General features: G+C 42.1%; 1 protein-coding gene across 3 annotated transcripts in view; it reads left to right on the forward strand.

The window, feature by feature from the left end:
- Positions 1–22,186, forward strand: part of LOC144892609 (uncharacterized) — a 190,255-nt gene that overhangs the window by 68,658 nt on the left and 99,411 nt on the right. For all 3 annotated transcript variants that reach the window (XM_078779851.1, XM_078779850.1, XM_078779852.1), the window contains exons 11-13: positions 5,269–5,449; positions 14,244–14,344; positions 18,496–18,657. In XM_078779851.1, the coding sequence (XP_078635977.1) occupies positions 5,269–5,449; positions 14,244–14,344; positions 18,496–18,657 (444 nt within the window). The remainder of the gene's footprint in view (positions 1–5,268; positions 5,450–14,243; positions 14,345–18,495; positions 18,658–22,186) is intronic.

A 22,186-nucleotide genomic window follows, 5' to 3' on the forward strand; every position in this document is an offset into this window, starting at 1 on the left:
TATTCCATCAATCTGTGGATGAAAGCCTTGTATGTGGTGAGGAGCTCAGGTGTGCCAAGGAAGGACTTCACACGACGGAGGATGCCCAGTCGACGACTGGCTTTTGAGGCCAGCTTGGCAATGTGGTTTTCCCAGGAAAGATTATGTAGTAGATAGTGAGACCCAAAAACTTGAGTGACAGAACTTCTTCAAGAGGATTCTTCAGAAAAAAATTATTATTTCCTTTCTTTCTGTAATCACGGCATTTTGAGTCGATATATGTCTAGCACATTGCATAACCAGATCATGATAGTTTTGTTTTATTGTAACGATTATGTCCCAGGTGTATCAATGAAATGCAAGTCCAAATGTGTTATTTGTCTTTGTTTGCCTGCAAATGAGGTAGGTAGGAAGGAGGGGGGGGTGGGGAGGGGACAACGACGATGACGTGTTATGGATTTTATTGCATCTGATCACGTGCTACCCACATACAGCAAGGAGTTCAATTTGTTGCATTCCTGACGCTAACATGAAATGTCGGGTGCTCGAAAAAAATTGGCAGCTAAATGGGTGATTTGCTCAGTAAATCATTGGTTCATAACGTAATTTGGCTTGCAATGACAGATTTATTTATAAGCTATTTTCCTTTGGTGATGTTATTGATTCGGTGTTTGGGATTGTGGCGGTGGTGCTGGAATTGTCTATTTGATCAGGAATTGCTCATTTCAATTACCATTGCCATCGAGTGAAAACAAATGGTCGGGCTTTCCGATTGTAAATCTTTAAATGCTTTAAACTGTAAAATACCTAAAATGTATTTGTCTTTAATGTGATCTAATCTTATGATCTGTTTCGACTCGAGTATGGTTCTGATTTTGCTTCATTGTTTACAGTCGTGTGGTTCTGCGTGTGGATGGTTGGATAGATATATTTATGTTTGTGAGTCTGTATGTTCTTTGTACATTTCCTAAACCCTGGGCCAATTTCCCCGAAATTTGCTGTACCGCAATGTTGGCACAAATGAAAGGTCGTCACAATAAGTTTAAAAAAATTTAATTGATGTAGAAACATGGTACTTTGGGTGAAGAGGTGTACATTAGCTGCCACCCTCGGCATGGAGAATTAATTGCACTCTCTTGTTAATTTTTGCTACAGCTATAAACAAAAACCTGCTTGATGTTTTAGTAAAGTCTAAATAACTTGATCCTGATCGGATGACCCAGATTGGTTGCTCATCACGTAGACTACGGATTTTTATGTTAAGAAAATAGGCCTTTTATGTTTTGAAAAGCGGAAATTTTTTTTTTTTATGTGAAAAAATCCCGAAAATTTTTTTCCCCCGTTTTTTTCATTTTTTATTATTACCAAGTTTTTCAGAAATCAGTCAAAAAAAGAACAAAAAATGGTAAGCTTTTTCCTGCACAACATTAAGCACTCTGGGCTAGTAAACAGGTAAAAAATGACGCTCAGGTACCTTTATTGCAACCGCATTGTTTGATAAGTAGAGGACTAGAAGAAATTGACAAGATTGCCTTTTAGGAACCCTTTTAGGAACGGTTAAAGTAGGTGTTTGAAATCATTATCTTGGTAATGTTCTCCTTGGTGAGGCGGTGTCGGCAGTCGGTGAGGACGTTTCTGTAGACGGAGAAGGACCTTTCCACGTCGACGCTGACGATGAGGCAGTACCTCAAGAGGGGGATGTCGGCAAGCTTGACTCCAGCCGGCACACCAACCTCAGATCCGTGCTGATCTCCATCCAGGATCAAAGCCACTGTCCTCAGCACACCAATGTCGGGATTGCGCTGCAGCACCGCCTTGAACTTGGTGAGCAGGATCTCCTTACGGCAGCCTCGGATCTTTTCGAGCTCTTCCTTGGCCTGATCAAGGAGCTGGAAGGCCTTGACCAGCTCCATGCCGGCCTCCTCCAGCTGCTTAAGGATCTTCGGGATGAACGATACGTGGGCATTTAAGAAGACCAAACTGAGCTTGATGTCCGCCTTTCCGAACAGGTCCTTGGCACTCCGGATTGCCATCGCGTCGTCATCGTTCAGCTGGTCCACAATGTCCTTGACGGCCTCGAAATGCTCGGCGTAAAACACCGCGGCGTCGATCCACGTCCCCCACCGAGTCAGAATGGGCTCCGGGGGGAGAGAAAGATTGGGCTGCTGCTCCTTCCAAAGGACAACACGCGACGGGGCTTTGACGAACACCTTCTTCGTCGTGGCAATCAGGTCGTTGACGTCCTTGAACATTTCTCGGACTGTCTCGCAGACACGGTGGAGCGCGTGGGCAACGCAAGTCACATGCAGCAAGTCCGGGAAGAGTTCCTTCAGGGCATGGCCGGCCTTAATCATATAGGCCGCGGCGTCGCTGACGAGGACCTTGAGGCACTCCGGCTTGAAATCAGGCCAAAGATAGCGCAGCGTGTCATTGACTGCGCGCACGATCTCCCCGGAGTTGGTCTCCTCCAGAAACATGCACTGGACGAGGTGGGGACGAAAGTACCCCTCCTTGGACAAGCGTCCCGCGATGATGTTGGCCACATATCGACCTGCTGAATCGGTCGTCTCATCGACGGACAGCCAGATGGGCTGCTGTCCGAGGTCGGCACGGATCCCCGGCAAGGCCTCGTCGTAGCACTTGTCGAGGTAGTGCTTTCAAATCCAGCTTTCATCGGGGATCTGGAGAGTGATGTGCTTCTCCAGGAACGACCGGAGGGCAGGGTTTTCCAATTTCAACCATGGGATGCCAGCAGCCAGCATGGCCTGGCACAGCTCCTGAGCCACGGCGTCGCACTTGTGCCTCTTTCCGCCACCAAAGTCCTCGATGGTGGCTTGCATGACCGTCCTCTTCTTCTTCAAGGCTAAGTTGCTCTTGTGGCGGTCTCCTCGGACATGTTGGGCCAGCTCAGACTTCTGCTTCGCCCGGAAAGTCTTTTCACAAGCTCGACAGAAAGTCGTGTCACTCGACACGTACTTGAAGGTGGCCCCATCGCCACCAGCGTTGAATTCCTTCAGCCACTCGTCACGAAGAGCAGCACTCATCTTGATAGACTTGTTCACACTTTGTGTACACTCTCTCACTGTAGTACACCGCCTCACTGCTGTACACGCTGGGGACGCAACGCACGCAAGTGGAGGCAACGTTTTGTTTTTGAGATCGATCGCAGTTAAAAATTTCGATCGCAGTTTAAAATTTCGATCGCAGTAAAACATTTCGAAAAATTCCCCAATTTTTTTTTAGCGTTGCCAGACATTTTCGACCAAAAAGGGCATTTTATTTTATTTTTCCCGAAAAAGGGCGAAATATTTTTTTTCTCCGAAAATAGCAAAATAATTTTTTTGCGCACAAAAAAGCCGTTTTATGTGAAAAAATATTTTTTATTTTTTCACATAAAAATCCGATGTGTACGTCATCAGCCATCTAGCATTCCATGGTGTCCTTCGTGAATAGTAGGTGAGCTATTGCCAGCACCGTGGCCAAATTCCACATTCCTGGCCTAACCTATTGAGGGCATTTCATCAGTGGTGCACCCATGCCCTCAGCAAATGATGCTACCTCACAGCCTTGTGCTGCATGCGAACAAAGAGGAAGAAGAAGCCATCTTGCATTAGTATGACACTCCTTTTTGTCTCGTAGATGTCATACAGGATGAGTAAGGAGGGTCTGGTGGAAATTGAAAAAAAAAAAAAGGAAATGGATAATTATGGGGGAAGAAAGAGTTAAGGGTTTGGGCTTGAGGTTGAGGGAGGTGGAGATGAAAAGGAAATGGAGGTTGGCTACATCAGGGTATAATTCAGTTGTTTTATTACATTTATCAATGCCCTCATTCTTTCTGAAATCATTCTTTGTTTCCGGAGCCCTTTCTGGTTGTTTCGCTTTGCTTTCATGTTGTAAGCTTGTTTGCTGTTCCCATCGTAACCAATAGCTCATGATGCTGGGATCCCAGATTCAAACGCTATATACTGTGTTGCTTTATTCTTTGTCTCCAATGTACTTGTAACTCGTGCGTTAAGCACATTGTTTAAACTTTGATCTCCAGCTCACCTGGGGAGATTGTACCATGCATAACTTAAATGCAGGATAAATAAATTAAGAGACTATAACAGAATTCGGCAGAGAGCATACCTCCGCCAGGCTGAACAGTTTACGCTTTGTATCCACTGATAGGCCAGATCTGGATTCGGGCCTGAACCAAAATCAAATCTGCTTGTTCTTGTCACCAAACCAACTCATCTCCAAGTTTAGTCATAACTCGTCCACAACTTCTTTAAATGTCATGCTATATATCATTCTTAGTCCCATCTCTCAATGGCAAAGAATGACTTTAAAAATGAAACAATTCTCACAATTAGATCCGGTTTCGGATCTTCACAAAAATCGAATCAATATGTCCATGTCACACACCCAACCTGTCCACCAAGTTTCGTCCAAATCCGTCCATAACTTTTTGAGATACCGTGCTATATATCGATTTTAGTCCTATTACTCAATGGTGAATAATCACTTCAGAAATTCTACGAGCCGGATCCGGATTCGGATCTTCACCAAAATCTTATCATTTCGTCCAGGTCACATACGCTAACTCTCCTCCAAATTTCGTCCAAATCCTTCCACAACGTTTTGAGATAACCTGCTATAATGTCGGTTTTGGCACTAACTTCCAATGGTGAAGAATCATTCAAGAAATTCTACGAACCGGATCCGGATCCGGATTTTCACCAAAAATTTAATCATTTAGTCCTCGTCACATACGCTAACTCTCCGCCAAATTTCGTCCAAATCCTTCCACATCTTTTTGAGATATCCTGCTATAATGTCGGTTTTGGCACTAACTCCCAATGGTGAAGAATCATTCAAGAAATTCTACTAACCGGATCCGGATCCGGATTTTCACCAAAAATTTAATCATTTAGTCCTCGTCACATATGCTAACTCTCCGCCAAATTTTGTCCGAATCCGTCCACAACCTTTTGAGGTATCTTGTTCAGAGAGAGAGATAGACAAACAGACAGATTGGGATGAAAAGATAACCTCCATCCACCTTCGGTGGCTGAGGTAACAACAAAGGCCAGAGGAAAAGGCTTTACTCTGAGGATGACTCACATTAATTGAGATTACATGCAATTTTTCACTTTGAAACTCCATTTGTGAGAAATGTGAACAATAAATTGATGACTATAATGCAACTTCCAAAAGCATAATCGTACCTGCTAACACTGGCGACAACCCAGAGATACTTGTTGTAAAATAGGAATGCTTATGGGAGTGGGGTGATGCATCATGCAGAACGCACATGCCTACGTGAGTGCTGGCTTTCGATGGAGGCTTCGGCGTCATGATGGGTCCAGCGTTATTGTGGAAGCTGCCACATTGGTGTTTGCTGGAATAAGCTCCAAGCTCGTACATGCCGACAAGACAGAGAAATTCTTGCTGGGGAAAGACCTCAGCCTTCCTACCACACTTGAAGGTGAACTTGTGTACCTGTGTGCTGCAACTTGTGCTTGTCCGAAAAGAAAAAAAAACAATAAAGTGTATGTTCATTGTTTGTAAATAACTTTGATTATCCTGTTGTATATCCTGGGAGGTAGTGGTCACACTGAACCCGAAGTCCATTTGATTGTCTGTCTCTGCTATCTTGTGCTTTTTCTTGAGGTCCGAAGGACATTTCTTAGCGTTTAACCATGAGGAAGAAGCCGTGTTCGGATCACCATTTTTACTTTCTGCCAATCAACCTCTCACACCAAGACTGTGCACAGTTCACAAGTCAAAATAATTTTAGGATTGCAAGTCGAGCCAATTTATAATGAACTACATGTACAACTCTAACGGCACTCGGTAGAGAGCACACCTCGCCAGGCTGAACAGTTTGTTTTGTATCCCACTGATAGGCCAAATCTGGATTCGGACCTACACTAAAATCTAATCACTTATTCTTGTCAACTAACCACCTAGTTTTGTTTAAAGTCGTCCACATCTTTTTGAGTTATCGTTTTTGGCCCTTACACTCTGGTGAAGAATCAGTTGAAATTTTTTTTTAATCCCATATCCAGATCCGTATTCCGATCTTCACCAAAATCGAATCAATTTGTCCTTGTCACACCAAACTTGTCGACCAAGTTTCATCCTAATATGTCCATAACGTTTTCAGATATCCTGCTATATAGTAACGTGAAAAAGTAAGTACACCCCATGTAAAGTTTTGACTTTTTCAACATATTTCAACATACAGCTATTTGATCTTCATTTCAACAATATTGATAGATAAAGGTGATATAATATAACAAATATCATGAAACATTTACATTTTGTAGTCCATTGTATAATTTAAATAAACATAAATGCAAATTTCGCATGTGGAAAAAGTAAGTACACCCTTGGCTCTAATAGGTGGTATTGCCCCCTTTGGCAGAAACAACCTCAAGTAAGCGTTTCTTATAACTGTCTACCAGTCTCTGACATCGACTGGGAGAAATTTTTGCGCATTCCTCCATGCAAAATTATTTCAGCTGTGCGATGTTTGAAGGGTTTCTTGCATGCACAGCTCATTTCAAATCCCCCCGCAACATCTCGATGGGATTTACATCCGGGCTTTGACTTGGCCATTCCAGAACCCTCCATTTCTTTCTTTTCAGCCATTCCTTGGTGGATTTACTGGCATGTTTTGGGTCATTGTCATGTTGCAAGGTCACCTTTGGTTGAGCTTCAACTTTCTGACAAATGGCCTCACATTATCCTCAAGCACCCTCTGGTATAATGAAGAATTCATAGTGGATTCTATGATGGTGAGCTGCCCAGGCCCTGATGCAGCAAAGCTGCCCCAAACCATAATATTTCCACCACCATGCTTTACAGTTGGTATCAGGTTCTTGTGGTCAAATGCTGTTTTTGGTTATTCGCCAAACATGTCTTCTGGTACTGTGGCCAAATAGCTCTACCTTTGACTCATCTGTCCAGAGCACATTGTTCCAGAAGTGCTGGTCTTTGCCGAGGTGTTCAGTGGCAAACTTTAGTCTTGCCGTGATGTTCTTTCTGGACAGCAAAGGTTTCCTCCTGGCACACCTCCCATGTAGATCGAATTTGTGCAGCCTCTTTCTCATGGTAGACTCATGCACTTTGACATCAACAGTGGCAAGAGCTACCTGTGGGTCCCGTGATGACATTCTGGGGTTGTTAGAGACTTCTTTCAGCATCTTTCGGTCTGCTCTCGGGCTGAACTTGCTGGGGCGGCCTGGCCTAAACAATTTGGCAGTTGTTTGGAATCTTCTCCACTTGTAGATGATCTTCCGGACAGTCGAATGATTGATTTCAAATTGTTTGGAGATCTTTTTAAATCCCTTCCCAGACTCGTAGGCATCTATAACTTTCTTTCTGAAGGCCTCAGAGAGTTCTTTTGATCTAGGCATGGTGACACCGCACACTTCAACAACAAAGAGCAAACCAAACTAAATGTCTGAGGTTTAAATAAGACAGGTTCCTCCAAGATCCTCTCTAACGATGTTCTAATCATTTGCACCTTAGCTGGTGCACCTGATTCTAATTTTAGGTATTTGGAGTAGTGATAAATGTAGGGGTGTACTTACTTTTTCCACATGCGAAATTTGCATTTATGTTTATTTAAATTATACAATGGACTACAAAATGTAAACGTTTCATGATATTTGTTATATTATATCACCTTTATCTATAGTGTAGCAGCATAGCAAACCTGTTGTGCATTTTGTGATACAAGCACCAAATTTGGCACAAATGTACATTAATATGTTGCGAACATTTTCAGATATTGGGCCACTTGAAATTCCGTAATTTTTTTTTTCAAATTTCGTAATTTCAAATTTTTCGGGTGACACCGTCACAATTTCGGTCTTCGAGGCCGGCCGATATAGTGGGGCGGCTTAACCCAAATATTCAAAAGAATTGTGCATTTTGTGATACAAGCACCAAATTTGGCACAAATGTACATTAATATGTTGCGAACATTGTGTGGTCAGCAATGAAGACGAGAGTCTGAATTACATGTATGCAAAAGACCTTGTGAACCAGTGAAGCAAATACACGGGTAAGCATGAATTAAATCTAGGGCATGATATCATTTCCATGATGTTTACCTCTACACTCAATGGTGGAAGGAGGTAATGTTTTGATCCAAGCTTGTCTGTATGTCTGTTTGTCTGTTAGTCCACAAAATTCCAGACAAAGCTTGTAGTAGTGGTAGTTGTAGTGGTAGTGGTGATAACAGAAATTGTTATATAGAACTGAACTTATATTATTATTATATGCAGAAAATAACTTCATTTCTATATGCCCTGCAGTGGACAGGTTAATTGGTTTATGCACTGAAGGGGTCACCCTGGTGTGCACTGCTGTGTTCTGCCTCACTGAGTTGTTCAGGTATGATGTACTCAGCACAAGCTTCCGGTCGGCCCGGAGGTGGGGGTGCGGGGCCTGTCACGGAACGTCAAAACAAACGGCCTGCCGGGGCCGCCCAAAAGTCGGGCGTGAGGGGCGCGTCCACTAATGGAACGCCTCTCGCTTCCCAGATCGAGGGCCACGTGGTCAGGAGAACCTCGTCCCTTCCGGTCACACTTTGCCTATCGGCCGGCCTCGAAGACCGAAATTGTGACGGTGTCACCCGAAAAATTTGAAATTACGAAATTTGAAAAAATTTGAAAAAAAAAATTACGGAATTTCAAGTGGCCCAATATCTGAAAATGTTCGCAACATATTAATGTACATTTGTGCCAAATTTGGTGCTTGTATCACAAAATGCACAATTCTTTTGAATATTTGGGCTAAGCCGCCCCACTACTATCAATATTGTTGAAATGAAGATCAAATACTGTATGTTGAAATATGTTGAAAAAGTCAAAACTTTACATGGGGTGTACTTACTTTTTCACGTGACTGTATATCGGTTTTAGCCCTATCTCTCAATGGTGAAGAATGACTAAAAAAATTCTCTGATCCAGATCCGGATTCGAATTTTCACCAAAACATTTCTTCCTTGTCAAACACCCAACCTATCCACCAAGTTTCGTCTTAATTCGTCCACAACCTTTTGAGATATCCTGTTCACAAACAGCCATACAGATAAACAGACAGGGGTGAAAACATAACCTTTATCCTCCTTCGGAAGTGTCACTTCCAATCACAAGAAGCGTGCAAAAACAGGTCCTCTCAATACAGACATACAAGGCGGCTCTGCTTGCTAAGCTTCCTTCCTGAGGCATAAAAGGTGGCCTTCATACTGTCTTTCAGATATCCTCCACTTGTACAATCAATGTATTGATATCAAAAGAACACTGTTCTCTCTCCTAGTGGAAGCTGAAGTGCCTCAAGCCAGTGTATCGGGCCTAGTCTTATTCCTCATCTATGTAAATGCCCTCTCCAATGCTCTGGAAACGCTTCCTTTTTGCAAATGACTCCATTATTTTGTACTGTACACCATCGCACTGCTAGACAGACATCAGCTATGGCAATATCTAAGCTGACCACGTCACAAAGGTGGCCACCAAAGTCACCTGCAGACTGGGCATTCTCCTTTATTCCAAATCATTCCTTGAAAAGTCTGAACTACTCACATCCTATAACAGCTTTGTAAATAGCTCAACATAGTATATCTCCCATGGGCTGTAACCCCAGCCTTGCATCCCTCTTTCTCTTGGAATCTGTGGAATGTAAAGCTCAACATTATTGGCAACTGAAATGCGGCCTGAGCACAAGACCTGTTGCTTTTACGTTGCAAGAAGACCAGTGGCATGTTTTCCCACGTTCCCTTCAATCTATCTCCATCTGTCTGCTCGGCCCACCGACATTCCCCATCAACTTAAAGGGGCCTGGGTGTTCCAGTAAATCCCTCATCAACGTCCCAAAATCTGGACTGATCACACACCTCAATTCCTTTGTTCCTCCTTTCTCCAGTTTGTGGAACCACCTTCCTGAGACTGTTTATTCCCACTCTTCCCTCCAGGACATCAAGCATGTGCACTATAATCCCAATCCCAAATCTTTTCTACCCCCATTTACCCCTCTGAAGCTATTCCAACCCTATTCTTGCAGGTTACTATATTTCTCTGCATCCTTTTCAATTCCCTTGCTCATTGAGTCTAACCGTTGCTTTGCTGCCGCGATGACTTCATCTCCATGACCATCGGTCTGGTATAGAAAACAAATAAACCGAGCAAGTGGACAGGGCGTCTGCGCAAACAAATCGCAGGAGTGGCACTTTAATATTTCATCCACTGGTTAAATACACTTTAATCCACTGATAAAATCACAAAATCTCGTGAAAACCCTTGTGGTATCTACCACCTCTTTATTCCGCTACCAAGACACTCATGCGATGTTTTAGCTGCAACCAAGTCAATAAGGTATGAATAAGCGATTAATGACATTTGCCATGGTTCACCAAGACGGTGAATTGCCTGCCTGGCCTTATTAATGTCAAAGTTTGAAGATGAGAGGTTATCTTTTTTTTCTTTTTTTTTTTTGGTAGTCTCAACAAAATGTCAATCTGACTGCTATCTGCGGTCTGGTTGCCTTTAAGGCTAATCTTCCATAATCTTAGTATCAAGTCTCCTGACATATTTGTCTTGAGCCTGATTTGTTTGAACCATTTGAAATTTTGCTTGCTATGAGATCAAGCACTTCTTTTTTTTCTTTTTTTTTTGTATACAATATCGAGGCTCGTGTAAGAGCTAACATCAATCACAAAAAGACAAACTGACACATAAAACATATGATAAAGGGAGCGGGAGACAAGATGGGGAGAGAGGGGGAAGCACACAAGTACAACAGCAGAGAACAGGGACAATGGAAGATCTGTGGGACGGAGGGGGCTTGGGGGGGGGGGGGGAGGAGGCATGGGAAGGTAAAGTATAAAACACATGGACACTGCTGGAACTTCCAGGAAAGAAAAAAGTCGGTATTTCCAAAAAAAAAAGTGGATTTGGGGTGAATTAACGGGGGTAGAAGAGTTCAAGGTTTTGCATGGGGGAAGATAAGAGATGGTGGTGAACAGCTGTTGGTGAAATTCTCCCTATGGTGAAAGAGATAGTGGTGAAATTCTCCCTATTGTTACTATTATATCAACACGAATTGACATGTGCGACATGTGGGAAGTTTACATAAATAATAGTGATGACATCTCCTTTTTACTTGATTTAGGCATCCATCTGTTTCACCAAGAGGGCACAATGCATTGAGACTACCAGGGAATTGTGTATTCCACTACTTTCCATGCAAGACTGCATTGTAAAAATCAAAACAGAATACTTGGCCATATGCAAGATGCACAAATACATTTGGTTTGCTTGTATATATATACTGTGCAGGAGGATCTATTGCAGGCCACAAAATTATCAGAGCTGAACATTCCTGTTTTTAAATCTTATCTTCCACCCTCCCCCTCACCACCAGTCCCTTCCCACACAAAGGTCGCCATGAGAAAGCTGTGCTTCTGTCTTGTAGTATTTTTATTGTTTGAGAGGACAAATTTCCAAAACCCCCTCCTAATATAGACCTCATCAGTGCAACTCCTCCTTCCCCCACACCTCAGTTATTTTTATTTTATTTTATTTTTTTGTATACAAGATCTAGACCCATGTAAGAGCTAACATTAATCACAACAAACATAAACGGACGGACACATAAAACATGTAATAAAGGGAGCAGGAGACAAGATGGGGAGAGAGAGGGAAGCACACAAGTACAACAATAGAGAACGGGGAAATCGGGAGATCTGTGTGAGGGAGAGGGCTTGGGGGGAGGAGGCATGGGAATAGGGTGGGGGGAGGGGTTAGAGAGGTATAAAACACATGGACACTGCTCGGACTTCCAGGAAAAAAGTCGGTATTTCAAAAAAGTAGATTTGGGGTGAAATTAGCGGGGGTAGAAAAGATCAAGGTTTTGTATGGGGGGGATGATAAGAGATGGTGGTGAACAGCTGTTTTAAAGACCTGGAGGGAGGAGTGGGATTGAAGAGAGTGTGGGAGTTTGTTCCATAGGTGGGAGAAAAGAAGAATGAAGGAGTGAAGGTGAGCAGAGAGTCTTGATTTTGGCAATTTCACCAGAAGAGGGTTGCAGGCAGATCTTGTGCGACCTGGAGGAATATTTGTGGGGACAGAGCCCAGAGAGAGCTGGGGGAGCAAGGCCGGAGAGGAGTCAGTAGAAGACAGAAAGACCACCAACCTGCCTGTGGTGAGTGAGTGAAAGGCCCTCGGAGGTAGCTTCATCGCAGGAGATTCCAATGATTCTGAAAGCTTTGGTTTCAACAACGTGAAGCCGAGCTAGGTGTGAGGCAGGAGCACCAACCCAGAGGGGAGAGCAGTACTCCATCAAGCTGCGGATGAAAGCCTTGTATGTGGTGAGGAGCTCAGGTGTGCCAAGGAAGGACTTCGCACGATGGAGGATGCCCAGTCGGCGACTGGCTTTGGAGGCCAGCTTGGAAATATGGTTTTCCCAGGAAAGATCATGGCAGATAGTGAGACCCAAAAGCTTGAGTGACAGAACTTCTTGGAGAGGATTGTTGAGAAAGTAGATGGGAGGGTTGTCCAGACAGTCTTTTTGGAGAGACATATTGAGAGTGTGAGATTTGTCAGGATTGAAAGAAATGTTCCACTTGTTTCATCAGTCTGTGATTTTGAGATTTTGTGATTGAGGTTAGAATAAGACTTAGAAAATGTCCTGTGTATTATGTCCACCCACCGAAGGTGGACAGAGGTTATGTTTTCACCCGTTTCTCTGTTTATGTGCAGGATATCTCAAAGAGTTCGGTATGGATTCAGATGAAATTTGAAGGACTGGTTGGGTGTGTGACAAGGACAAATTGATTAGATTTTGGTGAAGATCCGGATCCAGATCCGATATAGTTTTTTTCCAGTGATTCTTCTCTATAGAGAGATAGGACCAAAATTATGCATAGCAGGATATCTCAAAAGGTTATTGATGAAGTTTTACGAAACCTGAGGTTCGGTGTTTGACAAGGATTAATTGATTCAATTTTGGTGAAGATCTGAATCCGGATACAGATACAAGAATTTTTATTTTTTTTACCTCCGCCACCATCGGTGGATGGAGGTGATGTTTTCACCCCTGTCTGTTTGTTTCTTTGTCTTTCTGTGAACAATATATCTCAAAAAGTTGTGGACAGATTCGGACGAAATTTGGCATAGAGGTAGCTTTTGTGGCAAGGATGAAATGATTCGATTTTGGTGAAGATCCGGATTCGGAGGTGGCTGGTGTAATTTGAAGTGATTCTTCACCATTGGGAGATGGGGCCAAAAATGATGTATAGCAGGATATCTCAAAAAGTTGTGGACGAATTATGGACGAAACTTGGTGGAGCGGTTCGGTGTATGACAAGAACTAATTAATCGATTCAATTTTTGTGAAGATCTGAATATGGATTCAAATACCAGAATTATTTAATTTCAAAAGTGATTCTTCACCATTGAGTGATCGGGCTAAAACCAATACATAGCGCGATATCTCAAAAGGTTATGGATGGATTTGGATGAAACTTGGTGGACCAGTTGGGTGTCTGACAAGGACGATTCGATTTTGGTGAAGACCTGGATATGGATTCGGATACGAGAATTATTTAGTTTTTAAATGATTCTTCACCATTGAGAGATCGTGTGAAAAGCGATTATACAACATATTTTAAAAAGTTATGGACGAGTTATGACGAAACTAGGTGAATGAGTTGGTTAGGTGACAAGAACAACCGATTTGATTTTGGTTCAGGTCCGGATCCAAATCCTGCCTATCAGTGGGATACAAAACAAACTGTTCAGCCTGGCGGAGGTTTGCGCTCTACCGAGTGCCATTCTAGTTTTCAAAATAAATCTTCACCATTCAGAAATGGGGCCACAAACGATATATGGCATGTTATTTAATAAAATTATTGGGCCCGATATGTTCTACTGGATCAGTCATTGTGTGGTGAAGGTAGGTGCTCTACCGAGTGCCGTTCTCGTTCCAACTTTAAATCCAATCTGTGATTGACACCAGACGCCTGAGTGTATGTTCCATGACAAAAACCTCCAGTTGGTTGTGCTTCCGTAGTGATTTCCATTTTGCAATCTCCACACATTGTCAATGCTACAAGTCCTTGAACTGCACTCAGTTCTTCCTCGTACAACATTGATTGTCTTTCTTTACTTACTCTGCTCCCTGCTATTGCTTACTTCTCTTGTAATCCTTTTGTTCATCCCCTCCATCCCTTCTTCTTCGTCACTCGACATCTCTCTCCCCATCACAAGGAGCACTTGCTGAGCTCAAGGTTGAACTCAAGCCAGAGGAGGACCCTGTGCTTGCCAGCCCAGCATATCGAAAAATCCTCGCCATGGCCCTTTTCTACAAGGTTTGGCTACTGTTTTTTTTTCCTTGTAAAGAATATTCATAACGCCACACGTACAGTGCTTTCATCAAGTATTCATACCCCTTGACTTTTTCACATTTTGTTGTTACAGCCTGAATTTAAAATCATCATAAAATACGCAATCTGGTGTCTGTCTGTCTGACGTTTTTTGAACGCGATACATTCGGTAGTTAGTTATCCAATCTTAACCAAATTTGACAGAAGGGCTAAGGGTCACACAATGAATGTTGTAGCGAATTCATTTCCCCCCTTACCCAAGGGGGTTTCCCCACCAATGGGGTTGTATGTTGAGGTGTATATCCGTGTTAAGATAGCTTTACTGTGGTGCTTTTCCAAGGACACTTCTAATAACAACACTAACGATAATAGCAAAATAATGTTATTAAAAAAACAATATTGATACTAATAATATCCTACCTCCCCAAGGGGTGTTTCCTCCTTGAACAAACGCCGTGTTAACGTGTATAAACGGCTTATCATGCTGTTTTTGTGGGAGCACCCCTTACCAGAAGTAAAAATATTATAAACCACAAACACGTATGATTACCTTTTCAAACAGTCGCTAATGCTGTTTAACACGAAACTGAAAGGGAGGAAACCCGGGGAGTGTTCAGCTACCAAGCAGCTAGCTAGCGCTTGCCAAGCTAGCCTTTACTTAATTATCAAAGGTTTTGAATGGAGTGCTTGCTCGAATGCTTAAACCACTTGGCGAGCACTCTACAAGAAACTTGGTAAATGAACACACCCCCATTGTTCTTGAGGCCCAACCATAGATCTAATATAATCTATACATCTCAGAGAGGAATGACCCTTCCTGTCGCCTCCTTGGGGAACGGGTGTACTCGTGGATTGAATTGAGATTTTCTTTTGTCACTGATCTGCACAAAATTCCACTGACTTTGTGGTATTATCTTTTAGAATTTTTTTACAAATTAATTAATAAAGAAAAGCTGAAATGTCTTGAGTTCAAAAGTATTCAACTCCTTTGCTATGACACCTAATTGTGCTCAGGTGCATCCAAATTCCTGTGATCATCCTTGAGATGTCTCTCCAACTTGATTGGTGTCCACCTGTGGCCATTTCAATTGATTGGACATGATTTCGAAAGAAACACACCTTTCTATATAAGGTTCCACAGTTTCAGGGCACGTCGGAGCAGAAACCACCATGAAGTCCAAGGAACTGTCCGTAGATCTCCGAGATGGAATTGTGAGGTGGCATAGATCGGGGGAAGGGTATAAAACAATTTCTGGAGTGTTGAAAGTTCCCAAGAGCACAGTAAGCTCCATCATTAGGAAATAGAAAGAATATGGAATTACCCAGACACTTCCTAGAGCTGGCCATCTGACCAAACTGAGCAACTGTGCAAGAAGGACCTTGGTCATGAAGGTGACCAAGATCCCAATGACCACTCTGACAGAACTACAGAGTTCCTTGGCTGAGATAGGAGAACATGCCGGAAGGACAACAGTCTCTGCAACCCTTCACAAATCTAGGCTTTATGGGAGAGTGGCCAGATGGAAACTACTCCTGAGAAAATAGCACATGGCAGCACACCTGGAGTTTGCAAAAAGGTAGGTCAAAGACTCTGAGAGCATGAAGGGGAGGAAAATACTCTGTGGTCTGATGAGAGGAAAATTGAACTTTTTGGCTTCAATGCTAGGTGCTACGTCTGGTGGAAACCAAGCGCAGCTCATCACCTATCTAACAACATCCCGTGAAGCATGGTGGTGGCAGTATCATGCTATGGGGATGCTTTTCAGCGGCAAGGTCTGGGAGACTTGTCAGGATAGAGGGAACAATGAATGGAGCCAAATACAGGCAAATCCTTGAGGAGAACCTGCTTCAGAGTGCAAAAGACCTTGGACTGCAGTGAAGATATATGTTCCCACAGGACAATGACCCCAAGCATACAGCCAAAACAACACTGGAATGGCTTCAGAACAAGACTATGAGTCGTTGAGTGACCCAGCCAAAGCCCAGTCCTGAATCCCATTGAGAATCTGTGGAAAGACTGGAAGAAAATGCAGTTCACTGACGCTCCCCATCCAACTTGACAGAGCTTGAGCAAATCTGCAAGGCAGAATGGGAGAAACTCCCCAAATGCAGATGGGCAAAGCTGATACAGACGTACCCAAGAAGACTTGAAGCTGTAATCGCTGCCAAAGGCGCTTCGATGAAGTATTGACTCAGGGGGTTGAATACTTATGAAAATTAGATATTTCTGTTTCATTTTAAATTATTTTGTAAAACTTCTCCAAAAAATATTCCACTTTGACATTATGGGGTATTTTGTGTGGATCAGTAACAAAAAAAAAATCTCAATTTAATCCATTTTAAATTCAGGCTGTAACACAACAAAATGTGAAAAACCTCAAGGGGTGTGAATATTTTCTGAAGGCACTGTATATTTAAAATCAAATTTAATCGTGGTCTCATGACCCTCAACCACATAATGGCTGGAGTTGTGGAAGACCATACCTGGGTGATTGCAAAGGAAGACCATTTTTAACAAGGGTAGTAAAATATAATCGCTTGCTTGCAATTAAACAGCCTATCAAGTTTGCTCCAAATGTTCCCAAATACTTCAGTGTAACGATGCTTTTAAGTTGCCTGTAGCTCAAAATAATTTTCCGAATGTTCTCACATGTGTGCTGGGCCACATTAACCATGATGTTCACTTGTTAAATACGTCCATGAGTTATGCCCCAATTGTACATTTGTGACGTTTTTCCCCACAATGCATCTGAAATCCATACCACAAAGATGGCATCTCATGCAGATTGCTTTTTTTCCTGCTTTTTAAGTTCACAATATCCATAAGTTCACGAGTAGCATAAAATTGCTACGGATTTTTTACAAATGTGATGTAACGTTAATCATCCGTGGGCACCACACTCCGCTACTGCATTATAAATCTTTATGAATAACACTTGAATTTAAGCGAGTGCATCCAATTACCTTTCCCCTGATGAAATCACTTTGCTCCATGTGCTTAGTTGTGTGTTTACGTGATTGACATTCACCAATGCAGGGCCGCTTTGTTATCGTTATGGTTGCCTTTTGGAGCTGAAGATGGCCCATGCACATTTACCTTTTTGAACACCTGTGTGTGTAAATCTGTTTATCGTTTGTGAGATGCTGTGCCTGCACAGCAACCACGCACTGAGATCGCAAGCATTGTAACAAGGCAACAAGGAATAGCCGAGAAGAAGGGACCACTTGCTTTCCACAGTTTTTGCATGAATTTCGAATTTGGCCATGTGGTGCCGACAATACCTCATCTACTCTTTGCAAAAGACACCATGGGATTTTATTTGATTTTACCTTCACTGGATAATGCTGGCAGAGGGGCCCACAGCTTAACATCTACCCAAGGGATGGTGCACTATTTTATGCAACCCCCTGCCTTCGAATCACCGGTCCGACAGTTTATAGATTTCCCCGGCATTGAACTAAACAGCAAGTGTGCTCCTCTTCACCATCTTCCTGGATGGGAAACATGTAGTTATAATGACATAGAATATCTCAGTTCCTCATAATATCATGTGAGGAAATGGAAAACTATGCCAACTCGCACTACAGCATTAGCAGGAATCTGATTACAGTAATGGGCGTCCATTCAGAATTATCATTTTCTTTTTATTTCTTCGCAATTTCGTTGAAATTTGTATTCATTTTTATGCCAAGAATAGGAATTAACATTCATGAAGGAATGTAGTACTCGCTATTCTTTCTATGTCGCATTAGAAATTGCATGCTCAGCATGTCTTTCATTACACTTTGCACACTTGTTCAGCCAACCAAGAGCTCCAAGTCCCAGCAGCTCTTTACACACTCATTTAATACTTCTTTCCATCACTGGCTTTGCTGCAATTGCCGTTTACATTTCCTGCCTTGTGCCTCTATGGAGGTGTACTTGGGTAAAGCCATTAATTGATATCCTTGAAGGAATGAAAGGGCAACTTGTATAAGAAGTGATAATTGTCTTGGCTTGATTATTGGTCATTAACATGAGTAGGGTTAAAACCAATAATCATACTTACGTATCCAACAGCGATGATGAATTAAGCATATTGGTACATTCAGTGATCTTGGATAATGAAACGAAGCTTCTCGGCTGTTCACATCAGTTTTACCTGTCACAAGTCGACGACAGTGTGGTTTCCCCAAGAGTACGGAGCGCCAGGGCAATCCTTCAACGGCCGGTGTCTCGTGGAGAGCAGACCTACGATACCCAGCCAGATTTGTACCCTCTAACCCAGCCACTGCCGAAACTCGCTGCCTTGCTGCAGGTAAGTCTGGCCTGTTCTAATCAAGACTTTGTCATTGTGATCTTTTGGGGGATTTTTTGTTTTGCTGCAAACAAATTAATTACGAATTGGAGCATCCATATTACGAATTGGAGAATTAATTGTGTTGCATTCTTTGTTTCATTTAAAGCCAAAGCTCTAAGCTACTTACACCGCCCAGCGTGTAGAATGGTGGTGCAACGTCGGGTGGCGGTGGTTGGATTTGTCTAAACAGAGGGCAAAATATATCTATTTTAAATTGTTACCACATGAAGTTATGTATTTAATCTACTTTAATCCAGATGTTCATATTGATTTTAAAGATTACTGGAAGGGACAATAAGGTTCTCACTATATTGCATCAAGAAGAGTGAAATGAAAACACAAAATTTCCAATCAGCAGCCTTTCAAATGCATCGCAGGACGTGGCCGCCGTGAACGAGAGACAGACGTTTGCAATATGGACAGACATCATTGTTTGCAATATATATAAGATTATATTGTATTATATTGTTATGGTTGACTTAAGCAGTTGTCTGGGGATGTTGACTAAATGTCTGGCTGCACACTGGTATGTATGTGTAGGGGTTCCATTGGGATTTTTATTTTCGAATCAGTTTTTAAAAGCTTAGCCCAATGAGCTCTTTTATTGCCACACCCAATTTAACAGCTATCCTACACCTTTTTTTTCAATAGGTGATAAATTAATTAATTTATTAAACCTATCAACCAATCACAGGAGGGTAAAGCAAGAATCCGCCAAATGATGAATCCTCTTAAAGCTACCTTCGCAGATACAGTATTTGTAAATATCCTTGCAACTTAAACTGTGATTAATTCAACGAACGTACATTTTAATTGTAACATGGCATCAAATCATATCCAATTGGCTGAAGCTAACTCAAAATCTCGAGCAGGTTAACTTATAAATACAAATTCATTCATAAACTGGTTAATGGCCATTCTTGTGCAGACACTTTGCACAAACAGTGTTAACCAAAATAATTCTAAAATACAAGGCCTGAAAAGCAGCTTTTTGACATATTGTGACTATTATGATAAACACTTGCAGTCCAATGCCAGTTTTCCAGTTTATCTTTAGATGATTGCAAGGAAGTAGAGACATGAAAAGCCTTTTCAGCCATTCATGCATTCCCACACCAGCATTCACACGTAGCACAGGTCATGCCCTGTGAAGCAAAAGAACAGACCAGAGAAGAGAAGTGCAAATACATGAAGACAACCAGAAGTAATTTGCATGAGAAAGCTTGCAAAGGGAAGGATAGAGCAAGACAAAGATACAGACACCTTCACATGCACATCAGAGCAAGCCCACAGACATTTGCTTTTTTACGATTTCACTTCCTAAGAAAGTAAACTGGCTGATTGAAGCAGAATTAGGCCGTAAAACGTGGATCATGACACACAAAGAGCGTTAGTATACATTGCCAAGTCAATAATTTGCTGAACATATCTTGACTTTAGTTTCTCTGTCAAAGATTTCATTTTGAGCCCTGCAGTGCATGAGTATATTTTAAATATCCTTCCTGCAAACAGGAATATTCACTTGAATCGAAATTGTTATTGCTTGCTCTGTTTACCTCCACCGTCAAAGGTGGATCGAAGTTATGTTTTCACCCCTGTTTGTTGCAAAAAATGCAAAAATCCTGCAAAATCGAAGATTTTAAAAGTGTATTTTTTGGTCACGTGTGTTATTTTGTCTTTGTTTGTATGTCAACTGCCTACAGGTCACAATTTTAAACTTCACCACACAGACAGAGACAGACAGACAGACAGAGACAGACAGACAGACAGAGACAGACAGAGACAGACAGAGACAGACAGACAGAGACAGACAGAGACAGACAGACACAGAGACAGACAGAGACAGACAGACAGAGACAGACAGACAGAGACAGACAGAGACAGACAGACAGACACACACAGACACACACACACAGACACACACACACAGACACACACACACAGACACACACACACAGACACACACACACAGACACACACATACAGACACACACACACAGACACACACACACACACACACACACACACAGACACAGACACAGACACAGACACACACACACAGACACACACACACAGACACACACACACAGACACACACACACAGACACACACATACAGACACACACACACAGACACACACACACACACACACAGACAGACACACACACACACACAGACACACACTTCACAAAACTTCACCAAACGGTAGAGTTCGTCATAAGGAAGAAGCCTATTGATTTTGAGGTCAAAGGATCAACATAGGTCAAAGGTCAATGTCAAACTTCTAAAATCCTCAATTTTCATCTGATTCACTTGAAATTTGAACAGGATTTGCATATTAGGTCTAAAGGTCAAAAGGTAAACATAGGCCAGATTTCTAGAATCATCAATTTTCATTTAATTGACTTGAAAGTTGAAGAGCATTTGTATATTTGGTCATTTAATTCAACCACCAATAATTTTGGAGGTTATATTTGTTGGTGATATTTCGCAAGTATCGTATAAACTTTTCGGCCTGGCAGAGGTATGCGATCTACCCTACCGGGTCCGTGCTAGTTTTGTCATACCATTCCTCCTTTATATCATCCTTCCACCTTCTTGTTTGTCTTCCTTCGGTGTCAGAGACAATAAAGCTGGCTTTCTCTTTGTTATGCTTTTCAGCAATGTTTGTTTCTTGGACAAACCTTTCTAATACCATTGTTGCCAACTCTGCTCTGCCAGATAACCTTCGATATCCACCTGTAGCCATTTGTTCTTGTCCTCACTTCTTTTCCTATTGTCCATGCTCACTGTTATATGTCTCTACAGACATTATATGGGTCTTTTTATCTTTTTTTGCAGTGGTTTTGTTTTGTTTGAATATCCCAATTCCTTCTCAATAATTGTTTCATGTCTCAGAAAGCACTCTCTGCCATTCGAATTCTTTTTTGATTTTGGTTATGTATACTTTTCATCTGTTACACTTGTTCCATGATATGTGTAACTTAAAACTTGTTTCAGAATTTGTCCTTGGGACCTGATGGTGACTTTCAAACATTGTGTTTTCTCAAAGACGATACATTTCATCTTTTTGGTGCTTAATTCCTTCATGAGGTGCGGCTCTTCTTCAGCGTTAGCAATCACTGGAGGGTCATCGGCACACCTGGTAGTAGTAATATCTTTGCCATTTACTTTTTTTGCCCGGGGTATTTTGCAATTTGCCTTGTATTAATTATTCACTGTACGTACTAAACTATAACGACACTCCGTGGAGTACATACCTCTGCCAGGCTGAACGGTTTACGTTTTGTATTCCACTGATGGGCCGGATCGGGATCCCGACCTAAACCAAAATCGAATCTGCTTGTTCTCGTCACCTAACCAAAGCATACACAACTTCTTTAAACACCATGCCATATATCGTTTTGGCTCCATTTCTCAATGGTGAAGAATCACTTGAAGATTAAAAAAAAAATTCTCCTATCTGGATCCGGATTCGGATCGTCAC

Source organism: Myxine glutinosa, chromosome 6 (assembly GCF_964187855.1).
Source record: "Myxine glutinosa chromosome 6, kmMyxGlut1.1, whole genome shotgun sequence".
Classification (NCBI taxonomy): domain Eukaryota; kingdom Metazoa; phylum Chordata; class Myxini; order Myxiniformes; family Myxinidae; genus Myxine; species Myxine glutinosa.